This window comes from Salmo salar, chromosome 03, assembly GCF_965601325.2.
Source record: "Salmo salar chromosome 03, fSalSal1, whole genome shotgun sequence".
NCBI classification, from domain to species: Eukaryota; Metazoa; Chordata; class Actinopteri; order Salmoniformes; family Salmonidae; genus Salmo; species Salmo salar.
This window is the reverse complement of record NC_138293.1, coordinates 80,922,871-80,935,000: the sequence shown is the minus strand read 5'-3', so window position 1 is coordinate 80,935,000 and position 12,130 is coordinate 80,922,871. Positions and strand designations below refer to the sequence as shown.

At 44.8% G+C, this 12,130-nt stretch overlaps 1 protein-coding gene across 2 annotated transcripts in view; it reads right to left on the bottom strand.

The window, feature by feature from the left end:
• The window catches only part of LOC106601758 (testis-expressed protein 2), a 62,175-nt gene that overhangs the window by 11,681 nt on the left and 38,364 nt on the right, over positions 1-12,130 (bottom strand). For both annotated transcript variants that reach the window (XM_045715510.2, XM_045715511.2), the window contains exons 5-8: positions 8,114-8,468; positions 7,679-7,905; positions 2,487-2,642; positions 2,146-2,245 (exon numbers count right to left, since the gene is read on the bottom strand). In XM_045715510.2, the coding sequence (XP_045571466.2) occupies positions 2,146-2,245; positions 2,487-2,642; positions 7,679-7,905; positions 8,114-8,468 (838 nt within the window). The remainder of the gene's footprint in view (positions 1-2,145; positions 2,246-2,486; positions 2,643-7,678; positions 7,906-8,113; positions 8,469-12,130) is intronic.

The window sequence follows — 12,130 nt, the reverse complement described above, 5'->3', positions numbered from 1 at the left end:
CCTAACACTACACAGCTGATTCAAATAATCAACTCATCATCAAGCTTTGATGATTTGAAATCAGCTGTGTAGTGCTAGGCACCCCTTGTGGTCCCCAGGAACGAGTTTGGGAAACGCTGCAGTAGAGCCTTAGGAGTTTAAGCCTTAACCTTGAATTGAATATGGAATGCTTCCCAAATCCCAGACTGTAGCTTTAAAGGCCCAATGCAGCCTTTTTATCTCAATATCAAATCATTTCTGGGTAACAATTAAGTACCTTACTGTGATTGTTTTGAATTAAAATGGTCCCCAAAGAAAATGCTTTTTGGCAAAAAAAGCAATAATGTTACTAGGACTGTCTGGGAGTGGTCTGAATGGGAGGGGAAAACTGAAAACTAGATGGTATTGTCAGAGAGGTTTAGAACTCTCTTTGTGATGTCACCAGGTCAGCCAAAACTCCATTACAGTGTTAGTTTCATCAGCTGTTGTACAATATGACACAAAACCAAGGAAAAACAGAATTTTGACTGCACTGGGCCTTTAAGGAGAAGTGGACCGTTAAAGCGAGACAATGAGACATTCAAGCTTAGCAATGAAAGGTTTTTCAGGTAAAACATGAAAAACAGACTTAGCCCACACACTTGTAACTGTATCCCCTACATCAGAATATAGTTAAATGACTGGATCAAAATGACCTCCCACTCTCCTCACTAGCCTCCCACTTCTCCCCCTCATCCCCTCCCAAAGTCAGACATATCAATGTGCCTCGGGCTGTATTCACATTCTCAGTTGGAGTGCTGATCTAGTTTGGCCTTTTAGATCCTAATCAATTACATCTACAGTGTTGTGAAAAAGTATCTGCCCACTTTCTAACTTTCTCTACTTTTGCATATTTTTCATACTAAATGTTATCAGATCTTCAACCAAACCTAATATTAGATAAAGGGAACCTGAGTGAACAAATAACACAACAATTACTTAATTGATTATTTCATAAACAAAGTTATGCAACACCCAATGCCAAGACATAATGGGACCCATCTCATCCAAAAAGTTGACTCAAGTTTGTCAAAAAGCACCTGGATGATCCTTTTTATTTTTTTATTCAATTGTTTTTATTTTTGTTTTATGGATAGATGAGTCAAACGTATAACATTTTGGACGACATAGGTCCCATTATGCCTGGCGAAAACCAAACACTGCATTCCTGTCACGTCCTGACCAGTATAGGGGTTATTTCTTATTGTAGTTTGGTCAGGACGTGGCAGGGGGTATTTGGTTTATGTGGTTCGGGGTGTGTGTCTATGTAGAGGGGTGTTTGATTTATGTATTCCGGGGTTTTTGGGCACTGTTCTATGTTAGTGTATTTCTATGTTCTGTCTAGTCTAGTCTATTTCTATGTTTAGTTTATTGGGGTTGGACCTTCAATTGGAAGCAGCTGGTTATCGTTGCTTCTGATTGAAGGTCCTATAATTAGGAGTTTGTTTTCATGGGGTTTTTTTGTGGGAGATTGTGCTGTGTATAGCTTTGTGCCTTACCGGCCTGTTATTCGTCGGTGTGTTTTTTTGTTTAAGTGTTTGTTTTGGTTTACCTTCTTTGTCCATTTAATAAAAGAAGATGAGTGCACATATTCCTGCTGCGTTTTGGTCCACTCTACCCTACAACAACCGTGACAATTCCACAGTAAGAACCTTATGCCAACGGTTGAGCATGGTGGTGGTACTGAGATGGTACCATGAATTCTGCTCTGTATCAGAGAATTCTACAGGAGAATGTCAGGCCATCCGTCTGTGAGCTGAAGCGCAGCTGAGTCATGCAGCATGACAATGATCCAAAACACACAATCAAGTCTACATGAAAATGGCTAAAAAGCAACACATTTGAAGTTTTGGAATGGCCTAGTCAAAGTCCAGACCTAATCCCAATTGAGATGTGGCAGGACTTGAAACGAACAGTTCATGTTTGAAAATCCACAAATATCGCTGAGTTAAACCAGTTCTGCATGGAAGAGTGAGGCAAAATGTTAATTACTCTGGTTCATAAAGGCAGGGGTATGTGGAGACTGAAACAAAAGGCAGAAGGGAGGGGGAAAGAGAGGAGATGATAGGAGGGAGAGGAGAAAAGATAGAGGGAGAAAAGAAAGCAGGGAGAGAGAGAGTGTCCTACCTTGGTGGTCCACAGAGGGCTTGGAGGCATGGAGGATCTTGGGAATGGAGAAGCCCATGTCCAGCGCTGTCAGAGCCAGCTCATTCATAAAGTACGGCAGCTGTAACACACAGGATATTTACACCTCAGGACAGTCTCCTTTCTTACACGTGTGTTTTCTCTGAGTTACATCTCATTTCCCTCTGGCGTGTTGAGAAGTAAGTGAGGGGAAGACGGGAGGAGAAGACGCTTGGAATTTAAAAAGGACTATCGACAAAGAGCTCTCTGGGACAAAGACAGATAAGAAGAATATACACGCTGACTGTGTGTGGAGGCAGAGAAGATAGGATGCCAGTACTCACTCTGATCTTACTGAGCTTCATCTGGATCTTTTTGGAGACCATGTCAGCCCAGTACTTCTCCCCCAGGAAGTCCCAGAACACCCGGCCTATCAAGGCGTTCACCCATGCCTCTGGCATCGCCCCTCGCCCCGGCCGCTCGCACGGGCTGCTGGGTAACTGACAGGAACAACGTGGGAGTAACAGGTAGTGAGACAAACGTAGTAAACATACATACTCTATATCCAACAGATTTTAGAGGTCAGGTCCAGGGTATATACAATTGTATGTGAAATGAATGGCAAATACTTGCTCATTGCTTAGAGTTTAAATGTATACTGAACAAAAATATAAACGCAACATGTAAAGTGTTGGTCCTATGTTTCAAGAGCTGAAATTTTCCATATGCACAGAAAGATTGTTTCTCTCAAATGTTGTGCACAAATTTGTTTACATCTCTGTTAGTGAGCGTTTCTCCTTTGCCAAGATAAACAGCATGATCATTACACAGGTGCACCTTGTAATGGGGACAATAAAAGGCAGCTCTAAAATGTGCAGTTTTGCCACAGATGTCTCTAGTTTTGAGGGAGCGTGCAATTGGCATGCTGACTGCAGGAATGTCCACCAGAGCTGTTGCCAGAGAATTTAATGTTCATTTCTTTACCAACGTCGTTTTAGAGAATTTGGCAGTATGTCCAACGAGCCTCACAACCGCAGCTGATGAAACTGTGGGTTTGCACAACCAAAGAATTTCTGCACCAACTGTCAGAAACCGTCTCTGGGAAGCTCATCTGCGTGCTCGTCGTCCTCACCAGGGTCTTGACCTGACTGCAGTCTGGCTTCATCACCGACTTCAGTGGGCAAATGCTCACCTTCGATGGTCACTGGCACGTTGGAGAAGTGTGCTCTTCAAGGATATATCCCGGTATCAACTGTACCGGGCAAATGTCAGACAGTGTATGGCGTCATGTGGGCAAGTGGTACCCCATGGTGGTATTGGGGTTATGGTATGGGCAGGCATACAGTGAGGGAAAAAAGTATTTGATCCCCTGCTGATTTTGTACATTTGCCCTCTGACAAAGAAATGATCAGTCTATAATTTTAATGGTAGGTTTATTTGAACAGTGAGAGACAGAATAACAACAAAAAAATCCTGAAAAACGCATGTCAAAAATGTTATAAAATGATTTGCATTTTAATGAGGGAAATAAGTATTTGACCCCTCTGCAAAACATGACTTAGTACTTGGTGGCAAAACCCTTGTTGGCAATCACAGAGGTCAGACGTTTCTTGTAGTTGGCCACCAGGTTTGCACACATCTCAGGAGGGATTTTGTCCCACTCCTCTTTGCAGATCTTCTCCAAGTCATTAAGGTTTCGAGGCTGACATTTGGCAACTTGAACCTTCAGCTCCCTCCTCAGATTCTCTATGGGATTAAGGTCTGGAGACTGGCTAGGCCACTCCAGGACCTTAATGTGTTTCTTCTTGAGCCACTCCTTTGTTGCCTTGGCCGTGTGTTTTGGGTCATTGTCATGCTGGAATACCCATCCACGACCCATTTTCGATGCCCTGGCTGAGGGAAGGAGGTTCTCACCCAAGATTTGACGGTACATGGCCCCGTCCATCGTCCCTTAGATGCGGTGAAGTTGTCCTGTCCCCTTAGTAGAAAAACACCCCCAAAGCATAATGTTTCCACCTCCATGTTTGACGGAGGGGATGGTGTTCTTGGGGGTCATAGGCAGCATTCCTCCTCCTCCAAACACGGCGAGTTGAGTTGATGTCAAAGAGCTCATCTGACCACAACACTTTCACCCAGTTGTCCTCTGAATCATTCAGATGTTCATTGGCAAACTTCAGACGGGCATGTATATGTGCTTTCTTGAGCAGGGGGACCTTGCGGGCGCTGCAGGATTTCAGTCCTTCACGCCGTAGTGTGTTACCTATTGTTTTCTTGGTGACTATAGTCCCAGCTGCCTTGAGATCATTGACAAGATCCTCCCATGTAGTTCTGGGCTGATTCCTCACCGTTCTCATGAGCATTGCAACTCCACGAGGTGAGATCTTGCATGGAGCCCCAGGCCAAGGGAGATTGACAGTTCTTTTGTGTTTCTTCCATTTGCAAATAATTGCACCAACTGTTGTCACCTTCTCACCAAGCTGCTTGGCGTTGGTCTTGTAGCCCATTCCAGCCTTGTGTAGGTCTACAATCTTGTCCCTTACATCCTTGGAGAGCTCTTTGGTCTTGGCCATGGTGGAGAGTTTGGAATCTGATTGATTGATTGCTTCTGTGGACAGGTGTCTTTTATACAGGTAACAAACTGAGATTAGGAGCACTCCCTTTAAGAGTGTGCTCCTAATCTCAGCTCGTTACCTGTATAAAAGACACCTGGGAGCCAGAAATCTTTCTGATTGAGAGGGGGTCAAATACTTATTTCCCTCATTAAAATGCAAATCAATTTATAACATTTTTGACATGTGTTTTTCTGGATTTTTTTGTTGTTATTCTGTCTCTCACTGTTCAAATAAACCTACCATTAAAATGATAGACTGGTCATTTCTTTGTCAGTGGGCAAACGTACAAAACCAGCAGGGGATGAAATACTTTTTTCCCTCACAGTAAGCCACGGACAACAAACACAATTTCATTTTATTGATGGCAATTTGAATGAACAGAGATACTGTGATGAAATCCTGAGGCCTATAATCTTGCCATTCATCCGCTTCCATAATCTCATGTTTCAGCATGATAATGCACAGTCCCATGTCGCAAGGATCTGTACACAATTCCTGGAAGCTGAAAATGTCCCAGTTCTTCCATGGTCTGCATACTCACCAGACATTTCACCCATTGAGCATGTTTGGGATGCTCTGGATCGACGTGCACGATAGTGTGTTCCAGTTCCCGCCAAATATCCAGCAACTTCGCACAGCCATTGAAGAGGAATAGGACAACATTCCACAGGCCACAATCAACAGCCTGATCAACTCTATGCGAAGGAGATGTGTCGTGCTTCATGAGGCAAATGGTGATCACACCAGATACTAACTGGTTTTCTGATCCATGCCCCTAATTTTTTTTAATTACCTCTACCGGATCGGTGTCCCTCTATCGGGACGGTTGTTGCTAACGTGCGCTAATGTGACTAGAATGACATTGTAAGTAATATCCAACTTTCCAGGACATAGACATGTCTTATATGTGCAGAAAGCTTACATTCTTGTTAATCTAACTGCTCTGTCCAATTTACAGTAGCCATTACAGTAAAACAAATACCATGCTACTGTTTGAGGAGAGTGCACAACAACAAAAAACTATCACAGCACTTGGTTTGATACATTCACCTCTGAAGGTAAATAATGTACTTACATTCCATAATCTTGCTCTGATTTGTCATCCTGAGGGTCCCTGAGATAAAATGTAGCATAGTTTCGTTTAACCTCTTGACGGTCGCCTAGGATAGGGGGCGCCACAGCGCATTTTGAAAATAATTCGTGCCCATTTTAAACGGCCTACTACTCAAACTCAGAAGCTAGGATATGCATATAATTAATACTTGTGGATAGAAAACACCCTAACGTTTCTAAAACTGTTTGAATGGTGTCTGTGAGTATAACAGAACTCATATGGCAGTCAAAACCCCGAGACAGATCGAAACAGGAAGTGGAATTCTGAATTGCGAACTCAACTTCATCACGTTGCCTATTAATCACACCGTGAGCTATGGTTCATTGAGCACTTCCTATTGCTTCCACTAGATGTCCCCAGTCTTTACAAAGTGGTTTGAGTCTCCTACTGTTAAAACTGAATGAATGAGACGCTGTTGAAATTGGTCACATGAGGAGGGCCATCACCATTATGACGCCTGCGGCCCTGGCTTCCCTCCCCTTTCGAAACGTTTTGAAAGACAATGCAATCATCCTCCTTGAATCTTATTGGCTCTCTTGTTGAAAAAGGCCCTGAAGATTTATGTTATACAACGTTTGACATGTTTGAACGAACGTAAATGGAAAAAAAATGCATTTTCTCAAAATAGCTGTCCCGCGGCCGACGGAGCATTTGGATCAGCCTTCAGACGCGCTAACAAGAACAAGCTCTTGGAACATAAAGGAGTATTTTTTTCGAACAAAAATACATTTGTTGTGGACCTGGGATTCCTGGAAGTGCTTTCTGATGAAGACAACCAAAGGTAAGGGATTATTGACAATAGTATACAAGACTAGATGTGATATGCGATTGTTCCAAGATGGCGCTGACCTGTAACGTTAGCCTATTTTTCAGAGTATCGCATCCCCTTTCATCGCAAAGTATGATTACCCAGTAAAGTTATTTTTAAATCTGGCATTACAGGTGCTTTCAAGAGATATTCATCTATAAATCTTAGAATGACAATATTACATTTTAAAAATGTTTTCGAATAGTAATTTAGTCAATTGTAGCGCTGTTTCATTGGATGCATTTGAGGGAAAATAGTTAGTCAACGTTACGCACCGATGTAAAATGCTGTTTTTATATATAAATATGAACTTTATCGAACAAAAGAATGCATGTATTGTGTAACATGATGTCCTGGGTGTGTCATCTGATGAAGATTGTCAAAGGTTAGTGCTGCATTTAGCTGTTTTTTGGTTATTTGTGATGCATGTGGTTGGTCGGAAAATGGCTATGTGGCTACTTTTACGATATACTCCTCTAACATAATCTAATGTTTTGCTTTTGCTGTAAAGCCTTTTTGAAATCGGACAACGTGGTTCGATTCAGGAGAGGTGTATCTATAAAACGATATAATTTGAAAAAAAAATTGAAAAAAAAAAAGTATTACATTTTGTTATGCTAATGGAGATAGGATTTTTCGCTGGATGTCCGTCGAGGCCGCACAGGGGTTAATAAAATCCATTTTTATACTCAAATGTAGGAACTGGGTTCTAAAGTTTGAACCCCTGCTGTTTCTGTATTCCCAGTCATGTGAAATCCATAGATTAGGATCTAATGAATTTATTTCAATTGACTGATTTCCTTATTTGAGCTGTAACTCTTTGAAATTGTTGCATGTTGCTTAGTATAGTTATTTATTGTTCAGTATAGTTACATGCTATTACATGGCCACACTAACTACATGTCTACATGGCTATCTGATCAGCCTGTGTCAACATGGTCACCTCCATAGAATTACATATAGAATGAATAAGATCTCTGTGGTCTCCCCCATCAACCCTACCTTCTTGGTGGCTCCAGGGCTGCCCTCTGGGCTGTGGGACGGGCTGCTGGCCGGGGGGCTGTCCAGCGGGGGCAGGGGGGTGACGTACTTGGCCATGTAGACGTTGTAGTCCAGCAGCATCTTCTGCCTGACCCCTCCGGCCAGGGAAGGGTCCTTCTGACTGGGCTCGTCCATGAGGCTGCCACGGCTGCTACTCCTGCTCTCTGCCTCCAGTCTGTGAGGCCAGTCTGTTAGGCAACGACAACCACACCTGGGTTCAAATTCTATTGGAAATCATTTCACATACGTTAATGTCTAGCTAACGTCTCCCTGTCTGTAATCCTCTTAGAATTAGGGTTAGGGTTAAGGTTAGGAAGAATAGGATTTTGAATGGGAATCAATTGTTGTTGCCCAAAAAGTACAGCTGTCTGTGTGTTCATCTGAATGTTCCCTCACCGCCTACTGGATGCTCACTGGATGTTTTATTAGCCTCAGACTTAAGTCTGGATGCAACCAAAATCCTCCTGAACCATTCTTCTTTCTCCCGACCCGTCCTCCCAAACAGGAACAGTTTCGGAGCCCGCTCCCCTGGGGGTTTCCTGGGCTCCTCTCCACCCCCAGCTCCACCTGGACCCTCCAGCTTCTCCCCCTTCTCCCCCACCCCGGCCGGCTTCTCTTCCCCAGGTTCGGGCCTCCCTCCCTGGGCCTGGATCTTGGACATGAAGTCCTCCTGCTTGGCCAGCTCGATACAGATGGGGTACTTCTTGTTCCACACGCGCTTCCTGGCCAGGCTCTGGGGCACCAGGTGGATCTGGGGACACATTTGGATGTTACACGCTACATGAACCTCTTGGGGGTGTTCTAAAAATATTAGGCTGACTGGACAGATACAGGTATTTATATCCCTTGTGAGGGAGGCCCACTTCAATATCTGTATGCCCAAACACACACACAGTCATACACAAATGTGCACCATATATGGTATGAAAGTGACGTGTCGTTTTTCAGGAAGTAGCCTCGTACTTTTGCGTTTTGAATGGGCAAAAACATATCACAATGGTCTTCAGCACACAAACATCAGAGGTAAATTCATCCACAAACACAAATATAATTTTATATACAGTCGGAAGTTTACATACACCTTAGCCAAATACATTTAAACTCCGTTTTTCACAATTCCTGACATTTAATCCTAGTAAAAATGCCCTGTCTTAGGTCAGTTAGGATCACCACTTTATTTTAAGAATGTGAAATGTCAGAATAATAGTTGAGAGAATTATTTCTTTCAGCTTTTATTTCTTTCATCACATTCCCAGTGGGTCAGACATTTACATACACTCAATTAGTATTTGGTTGCACTGCCTTTAAATTGTTTAACTTGGGTCAAATGTTTCGGGTAGCCTTCCACAAGCTTCCCACAATAAGTTGGGTGAATTTTGGCCCATTCCTCCTGACAGAGCTGGTGTAACTGAGTCAGGTTTGTAGGCCTCCTTGCTCGCACACGGTTTTTCAGTTCTGCCCACAAATTTTCTATGGGATTGAGGTCAGGGCTTTGTGATGGCGACTCCAATACCTTGACTATGTTGTCCTTAAGCCATTTTGCCACAACTTTGGAAGTATTCTTGGGGTCACTGTTCATTTGGAAGACCCATTTGCGACCAAGTTTTAACTTCCTGACTGATGTCTTGAGATGTTGCTTCAATATATCCACATAATTTTCCTCCCTCATGGTGCCATCTATTTTGTGAAGTGCACCAGTCCCTCCTGCAGCAAAGCACCCCCACAACATGATGCTGCCACCCCCGTGCTTCACGGTTGGGATGGTGTTCTTCGGCTTGCAAGCCTCCCCCTTTTTCCTCCAAACTTAACGATGGTCATTATGGCCAAACAGTTCCATTTTTGTTTCATCAGACCAGAGGACATTTCTCCAAAAAGTACGATCTTTGTCCCCATGTGCAGTTGCAAACCATAGTCTGGCTTTTTTATGGCGGTTTTGGAGCAGTGTCTTCTTCCTTGCTGTTGATATAGGACTTGTTTTACTGTAGATATAGATACTTTTGTACCTGTTTCCTCCAGCATCTTCACAAGGTCCTTTGCTGTTGTTCTGGGATTGATTTGCACTTTTCGCACCAAAGTACCTTCATCTCTAGGAGACAGAACGCGTCTCCTTCCTGAGTGGTATGACGGATGCGTGGTCCCATGGTGTTTATACTTGCGTACTATTGTTTGTACAGGTGAACGTGGTACCTTCAGGCGCTTGGAAATTGCTCCCAATGATGAACCAGACTTGTGGAGGTCTACAATTTTCTTTCTGAGGTCTTGGCTGATTTCTTTTCATTTTCCCATGACGTCAAGCAAAGAAGCACTGAGTTTGAAGGTAGGCCTTGAAATACATCCACAGGTACACCTCCAATTGACTCAAATTATGTCAATTAGCCTATCAGAAGCTTCTAAAGCCATGACATCATTTTGTGGAATCTTCCAAGCTGTTTAAAGGCACAGTCAACTTAGTGTATGTAAACTTCTGATTTACTGGAATTGTGATACAGTGAATTATAAGTGAAATAATCTGTCTGTAAACAATTGTTGGAAAAATTACTTGTGTCATGCGCAAAGTAGATGTCCTAACTGTCTTGCCAAAACTATAGTTTGTTAACAAGAAATTAGTGGAGTGATTGAAAAACGAGTTTTAATGACTCCAACCTAAGTGTATGTAAACTTCCGACTTCAACTGTATCTTAAATGACCGCGTTTTCACGGATTTGATGATATAATCGTCGAGCCCATTCAAGAGATTTGTCAGGGATTTCTTCGTCGGAGGACGATATGGCGAAATCATCATCGGAAAATGAGGACCAATATGCAGCAGAGTTGAGATGGTTCATTTTGAACTTTTAATAAATTCCAAAACGAACATACAAAAACGAACGCACGATACACTGACAGTCCTGTTAGGTTTACACACACTAAACACGGAACAATCTCCCACAAATACACAGACAAACACACCCAACTAATATAGGACTTCCAATCAAAGGCAACACCACACAGCTGCCTTCAATTGGAAGTCCACCCCAATTAACTCAACATAGAAACAGATCAACCAGACTACACATAGAAATACATCAACATAGACCATAACTCAAAACCCGGAAATAATAAATCAAACGCCCTCCTAACTAACACACCACCCTGAACCACATAAAACAAATACCCTCTGCCACGTCCTGACCAAACTAAAATGACAATTAACCCTTATACTGGCCAGGACGTGACAGTACCCCCCCCCCTTAAAGGTGCTAACCCCGGAAGCACCTTAAAAAAAACAACCCCAAACAATAACAAAACAAAAATTCCCCTCTACTAAAGGGAGGGAAGGGAGGGTGGCTGCCGTTAACGACGGCACTGTGCTACACCCCCCCTCCCCAACCCACCTATATCTGGAGGTGGCTCCGGTTCTGGCCGTTCCAGGCAGTCGGGCCAGTCTGGCATCGCCGGGGGGCAGTCGGGCCACTCTGGCATCGCCGGGGGGCAGTCGGGGCAGTCTGGCAGCTCGGGGCAGTCTGGCCGCTCTGGCAGCTCGGGGCAGTCTGGCAGCTCGGGGCAGTCTGGCCACTCTGGCAGCTCGGGGCAGTCTGGCCACTCTGGCAGCTCGGGGCAGTCTGGCCACTCTGGCAGCTCGGGGCAGTCTGGCCACTCTGGCAGTTCCGGGCAGTCTGGCCACTCTGGCAGTTCCGGGCAGTCTGGCCACTCTGGCAGTTCCGGGCAGTCTGGCCACTCTGGCAGTTCCGGGCAGTCTGGCCACTCTGGCAGTTCAGGGCAGTCTGGCTACTCTGGCAGTTCCGGGCAGTCTGGCCACTCTGACATCTCCGGGCAGTCTGGCCACTCTGACATCTCCGGGCAGTCTGGCCACTCTGACATCTCCGGGCAGTGTGGCCACTCTGACATCTCCGGGCAGTTTGGCCACTCTGGCAGCTCCTGACTAGTGGGTGGCTCTGGCGATTCCTCACTGACGGGCGGCTCTGGCGATTCCTCACTGACGGGCGGCTCTGGCGACTCTTGACTGACGGGCAGTTCTGGCGATTCCTCACTGACGGGCGGCTCTGGCGACTCTTGACTGACGGGCAGTTCTGGCGACTCTTGACTGACGGGCAGTTCTGGCGACTCTTGACTGACGGGCAGTTCTGGCGACTCTTGACTGACGGGCAGTTCTGGCGACTCTTGACTGACGGGCAGTTCTGGCGACTCGACTGACGGGCAGTTCTGGCGACTCTTGACTGACGGGCAGTTCTGGCGATTGTTGACTGGCAGGCAGCTCTGGTGACTGTTGACTGGCGGGCAGCTCTGGCGACTTTAGACTGGCGAGGCTGGGTTTACGCACTAGATGCCTTGTGCGTGGTGCTGGTACTGGGCGTACCAGACTGGGAACACGCACCTCCAGGCTAGTGCGGGGAGCGGGAACAAGACGAATCG